The sequence below is a fragment of the Centruroides sculpturatus genome, unplaced genomic scaffold (genome assembly GCF_000671375.1).
Source record: "Centruroides sculpturatus isolate CEXI.00-Female unplaced genomic scaffold, Cexi_2.0 scaffold4484, whole genome shotgun sequence".
NCBI lineage: Eukaryota > Metazoa > Arthropoda > Arachnida > Scorpiones > Buthidae > Centruroides > Centruroides sculpturatus.
In genome coordinates, this window is record NW_019388601.1 from 1 (window position 1) to 6,582 (window position 6,582).

Consider the following 6,582-nt stretch of genomic DNA (forward strand, 5'->3'; position numbering starts at 1 on the left):
GAATATCTCAGCTTCCATGATTCCAAGGATTCCCGTGATTGATCTGATGCAACTCTTCTATTTTTCCAATGATATCTTCAATGGTAGATTTCGAGGAATTTTTCAACCTTGTACAATAATTACTTAATGAATAATCATTGGAATTAACGAAGTTCTCATTTTACCTTCACATCTTATAAAGTTGCTTTCTTTTAAAATTCAATTAGCCAAGGGGACGGATTCAAAACAATTTAAAGAAACCCCGATATTGCGTCTTTTATTCTAAAATCGAGTAAAGAAGGAATTGTGGAACAAATATTTTACTTTTATTATCGTTCATATTCAACTAAATATTTGGTAGATTCATAGAAGAAAAATGTCCATATCGAAGTTTTACGAAAATGTGGACATATTTTTAACTGGAGGAACGGGATTTTTGGGAAAGGTAAGCATTTCTACGGCGATTTTCATGCACCGATAATATTTTAAGCATATTTACACTTTATGTTTTTAATATCTGTAGATTCTTATTGAGAAATTGCTACGGTCTTGCAATGTTAGAAAAATTTACATTTTAGTCAGATGCAAAAAGGGAAAAACAGTAGAAGAAAGGAAAGAGGAATTGCTTAATTGTAAAGTAAGTTTAAATAATAGTCTATATTTTCATAAAATAAAACAAAAATTTCAATAAATTACTCGAGTTACATATATTACAGTTGACCCCCTATAACACTGTTGATAATTCCGTTTTATAAGAATTCCATGTTGTACGAGTCACTTAGATTTTACAAATACGTGAGCCGTTCACAGCCCTAAATCTAAGTGACTCGTACAACGTGGAATTCAAATAAAACGGAATTATCAACAGTGTTATAGGGGGGATCAAATGTACTGTACTTATATTTTTCTGTGAGTTATAAAGTTGATCAAAATTCAGGCATGAATTCAAAATTAGTATTTCAGTAAATTTTGAAAGTAAAAACGTGTTGTTAAAATTTAAGTTGTTATAAAACCTATGAAACCTAAAGGCAAGTACAATACACAGATTTTTTCTCTAAACTGACGTCACTATTACACTTTCCGATTACAAAAAGTATAATGACGACGTCAAATCGAAGTAAAAACGAACACAATTGTGTTAACACCTAATGTTTTAACGCTTAACACCAATGACGTAACTCACATTGTTTAATTCAACGAAATTTGGTGTTGAAATTTCTATATCGTTTTAAAATTTCTTAAAGATTTTTGAAAAAGTTTTACTGAAAAATCCGGATATTTGCAACAAAGTCGAATGCATCGAAGGAAATATCTGTGAAGAAAATTTGGGAATTTCCTCTTCGTATATGAATCTGATAAGGAAAAATGTTTCGATGGTGTTTCACTTGGCCGCATCGCTTAAATTCAACGAACCTTTTCCGTAAGTTTTAAATGAAATAAAATTATTCTTTAAATTTCGTATTTAATTTCTATCCATCCACCGCTTTCTCGGCAATTAATTCACTTATGTTTTACCAAACACCTTATTTTGCTGAGCTTAAAATTCTTTTACTTTTACAAACGTTTTCAACCTACCCTTGTATTTACTATAGGCCATCACCAGGCTTATTATTATAAATGTTCCACAATAGAACGTACTGTTTTCGACTATTTTTACATTTTTAAAATTTAAAAAATAACTCATTTAAAATAACACACGTCCTAAATGCCTATTGTATGTGAATTTGTTAATTCTTTCTGAGTTAGTATCTTTTTTGCCTTGGTTTTCTTCGTAACCTTTGATCAGCCCTTCAGTTGTGGCGATTTTGTAACCCAAAGTTGTTGCAACACATTTAATTCTATTACTTTCCTTGAGATGGTCCTACACGTTGATACAATATGGCCTATAGTAAACAGGTTGAAAAACTTTGTAAAAATAAAAGAATTTTAAGCTCAGCAAAATTAGGTGTTTGGTGTAACAAAAGTAATTTTATTTCTTCTGTAGCGACTCATTCGTCAACAACGTGGAATCGACAAAAAATCTGATCCAAGTTTGTCGTCAGATGGAAAATTTACTGGTAAACATTTCTTAATGCTTTCATTACAGATTGCTTTTTAGTGTAAAGAATCGGATTTGATTGACAAAACAAGGCAATGTAACACTTGTGACACCTGCCAAGTAGATGCCTCCGAAAAAGTGGATTTAGGTCTTACATAGGAAAAAAACTCAGTTTTCTGACCAATTATCAGTTTCAATGAACTTATCCACTCGGCTATTGTTGGACTTGATGCAGTGGTGTATTATAGCCTACTGGAGCCCAGACGGAATTGAATTAGGGGACCGCACGCACAGTGATGACTTCATACATTTTTGTTTTTGGAAATTTTTGGGGGGAAACATTTTCTTATAAAAGACTGGTTTGTTTTCCCACGCAACTGTCTTTTTTGTCTACAAAATAATGCGCCACTGACTCGATGTAGAGTACAAGAGCATGCAAACGTTTCCTGTTTTAAGAACCATGTTCGTTTCTATTTTCAAACTTCAATATTGTGATCACAAATACCTCGTGAGATTTGCGAGAAATGTATATTTCATGAAGTATTTTTATTGGCACACGTTCAAAATATTTGTTAAAACCCTTACCCACAAAATGTCTTCTGTGAATGAACAATACGAGCAATGTCTAGTAAATCAACTTTACTTTGGCTGGAGAAGCAACCAGTGACGTAATCTGTTTAATTTGAAACCCATTATGTCATTGGCTCGCTGTCCGGCTGTATTAAAGCCACTATACTAGGCAACACGCCCAATAACTGAAAATTAATTCATAACAATTCTGGTCAATCGAACGTTTGTAATATGTTTATATATGCAAATTCGTAACTACATTGAACAAATTTCGTGATGTTCTTTAGGATTTTGTCTGTCACAGTACTTGCATTTACGCCATGCCAACGGGCTAGTCAAGTGAAATTCTTCCGAGTTTTCTTCACGGTAGTAACACCTAAATAGGGGCCAGTTTTTCATAGAAAGTCTTCAGAGGAGGCATCCCCTCGACAGATGGCCCATGTGTCGCGTTGCTGTGTACGAATAATACCAAAATGAATATAATATCACAATTTCAGGTATTAGTGGAGACGTCTACTGCTTATTCTTTCTGCAATAATGAGGAAGTTAATGAGAAAATCTATACTATGTCCAGAACTTACGAAGAATTTAAGAATCTCGCAAAGTATTACATTATGACACTATAAATGCACTCTCTTCGTACTGTATATTCCCTAATTAGTAAACGTTCGTAATGATCATGTTTTTCTAATTGTAGTGTACGAAATAACGCTTCAGTAGAGGTAACAGATGAAAATATTTTGGAAGGTCGACCTAACACTTACGCTTTAACAAAGGCCATAATAGAAAATTATTTAAATGACTTCTGTAGAGATTTGCCTTTAGTTATTGTAAGACCTTCTATTGTGGGTTGCAGTTGGAAGGAACCTATTGACGTGAGTACCGTACTTTTATATTATATATGAAAATAAATTATCCGTTGGCGTGTAACCTCTACAAATTTTATTATTTAGGGATGGAACGATAGCTCGACCGGTGCCAATCATTTAATTTCAGCTGTAAGTATATTTAAATACTGCTGAACACGTAAAAAAATTTCAAAGTTTCTTACTTTCAGGGAATGAAAGGAGTTTTGAGGACCATGTTAATTGATGAGGATAAATACATTGATTTAGTTCCTGCGGACATGGTGGTTAATTTATTAATAGCTGCGGCTTGGAAAAAAGCGAAGATTCCTCACCGAAGGTAATTATTCAAAAGGTTTCACTGAACGAAAACATTAAAAATATTCACGATAACAGAACAAAGTAGGAATTTTTAAATTAAATTTTTTTTCCTATTCGAAAAAAATATTTAAGAATTATTACGAGAATTTCATGCAGAAACCGTAAATACAGTTCAGAAAAGTCTTTGTTATTCTCTTTGCAGAGATGACGAAATCCCAATATACAACTGCACTTCAAGAACCATAAATCCTTTGACTTGGAGCGAGTTTACCGAATTGTTACACGTAAACTTTTGGAATTATCCCCCGAAGAGCACCTTTTTATATCCGACAAAATTCCCCAAGAAAAACTATTATTGGAATCGTCTATGCATTGTGATGCAGCATCAGTTTCCTGCAATGTTAACCGATATATTTCAACTTGCTATGGGCAGAAAACCAATGTATGTTCTTTTAAATATGGTCACGTATTTGTACTTAGAATGATATTCATATTACTTACAATTTAGGATGATGAATATCTACAGAAGAGTTCACAAGACTATGAAAGTGTTACAATATTTCTGTACAAGAGAATGGATGTTTCATGCTAATAATCTGGAGGAACTGTTTAAAGCAATGTCGACACAAGATAAACAGGTGGGATTATTTTCTACGTTGAGTAAATAATACCATATTACGTTTGTTGAAATACTAACAAGAATGGCTTATTTATAATTAAACAATTATTGCTACTATAGAATTAATAGTAATTAATTAACAGCAGCACTAAAATTAAGTAGTGTAGCAATGCCCGTCTTGTTCGTTTATTGCTATAAAGCAACGCTACCCACGGGCGATCTGCGAGGGAGGATGGCACCCGAGAGGACTTTCTACGGGAGGTTGGCCTCTATTTAGAAATACAATTCGAATTAATATATCAGTTTATGCAATAATAAGCAGCAAATTTACGGGGTCATAACTAAAGAGTAGGTGCCCAGAGTTCTCAGTTGGAAGAAGTACTGTACAGGAAAATCAAACTTTTAAGTTGGGCTGTTTTCCTGATTATGAGGTTTTCAATCCTCAACAAAACCTTCCATCTTTTTTTAGGCCAATTTATACAATAATCAGCAGTAAACACACTACTATTTTGAATTACTGGCAAACACAGTATTAAGCTAAGTACACATCAGCAGTATTTAGAACATAATTCTGAGCATTTTCTTTTATTTCTCTCTTTCGAATTGCTATCAAATTTTTATAGTTATTATGAAAGAAGAATGAAATATTTGCGTCGATTTATTCACATGGTTTTTATTAGAATTTACCTCTTTTTCGTAAGTGAGAAAAACAAAGAGCTACCTCATATTTTTACTTAAAATGTAAATTCTCTTTTGTTTTCTAATTTCGTGCTGCCCAGTGGCCAAATAGATAAAACTATTGAACATTGATCGCGGGTTCGTGCCTCCCCAACGGGCTGGCTACGTGGCATTTTCCGGGTTCTCTTTATGTTAGAAACACCTAAATGGGGACCAGTCTCCCGTAATGACCACAGAAAACCATTGGCAAAATATGCAAATAATGGGAATTTAATTTCAGAATTTTAATTTCGACATCTCAAAACTCAATTGGAATGACTACATAAAAAATTACATTCTGGGCTTTAGGAGATTTGTTTTCAAGGAGGATGATTCGACCATTCCTCTAAGCAGAAAGAATTTGTTGATGTAAGTATCAATTTACATTATTTCACCTGTAAATAATAAAATGTATAATATATTATTAATTTTACTTTTACAGGAAATATTACATAATTTTATTTATGAAAATTGGATTGCTTTTGGCATTTCTTTATAGTCTCATCTTCAGAAAAATTAAGTTTATCATTTAGATTCGTGCATTAATTGTCTATCAATTTATGTTAAGTTTATATCATACTACAACTGTATTAAAGCACAGTTGAGTCTCACAATTGAATTTTGTACGTATGTGTATACTATACAGTAAAAAAACGGCCTCGGTTGACAGGTTAGTTTATCGTATTAATCACTATTGTAACTGTTTTGCTGACCGCACTTACCACTACAGACTAGCAGTACACACTAAAATTTCCCTGCGTCAATGTGTCGGCCTATACAGACTCTACTGTATATTGTAACGGTATAAGCAATGTAACGGATTAAACTATAAACATGGATAATTCTATTATATAAATAAAAAAAAATACAAACTTCTTTATATGGTTTTTACTTTAATAAATAGAAAATTGTTGTTTTTTTACTAACGAAAAATATAACAAAACATCTTTAAATTACGTGTAAATATACACATAATTTTTTCTTAATTAATAATACACAGCAGACTCGATGTAGTGAACGAGTCTGTCAGTTCTTCCTATTATTTTCATATAATATTTACAGTTGATAATATTTGCGCACGATTTAACTCAGTGCTTAGAGAGTTCGCTGTATCCAGGGTAATTTGTATTATTAGCCGATATTATACTAGCTTTATATACTGATACTGAGTATCAGTATAAAAAGGGTCAGCGAACTATACCTAACTTTGAAATTCAGGCAACAAAACACTAAAGGTATTGGGAACACTAACTAGGGCAATTTATTTCGCTTTCCTCGCCATTACGAACCCCGATATAATCATAAACAAACATTTCTACTCGTTACAACTCATTTAGTAGTATTATATTACAGCTGACTCTCGATACAACAGACTAATAGGAATAAGGTATTAGTTTGGTAATGCCGACTGTCTGTTGTATTCGAAAGTATGAATTACAAGATAAAGAATCGGTATGAAGAAAACGTTTTTGATTTCAATTACAGGACAGGAG

At 32.7% G+C, this 6,582-nt stretch overlaps 1 protein-coding gene across 1 annotated transcript; it reads left to right on the plus strand.

Annotated features, from left to right (window-relative positions):
- The first annotated feature begins 38 nt into the window (after positions 1–38).
- Positions 39–6,121, plus strand: LOC111617013 (putative fatty acyl-CoA reductase CG5065). The gene is made up of 12 exons (XM_023358358.1): positions 39–424; positions 503–616; positions 1,224–1,399; positions 1,964–2,036; positions 3,085–3,191; positions 3,285–3,462; positions 3,541–3,585; positions 3,645–3,772; positions 3,956–4,195; positions 4,262–4,391; positions 5,331–5,458; positions 5,532–6,121. Exons 1-12 carry the CDS (start codon positions 356–358, stop codon positions 5,620–5,622), a joined length of 1,479 nt encoding a protein of 492 aa, XP_023214126.1. The 5' UTR covers positions 39–355; the 3' UTR covers positions 5,623–6,121.
- Positions 6,122–6,582: the final 461 nt, after the last annotated feature.

Coding starts and splice junctions, on each gene's coding strand:
- LOC111617013 (XM_023358358.1), top strand. CDS start 356: ATGTCCATATCGAAGTTTTACGAAAATGTGGACATATTTTTAACTGGA. Junction 2,037..3,084: donor GTCAGATGGAAAATTTACTG/GTAAACATTTCT, acceptor TCACAATTTCAG/GTATTAGTGGAGACGTCTAC. Junction 3,463..3,540: donor GTTGGAAGGAACCTATTGAC/GTGAGTACCGTA, acceptor TTTATTATTTAG/GGATGGAACGATAGCTCGAC.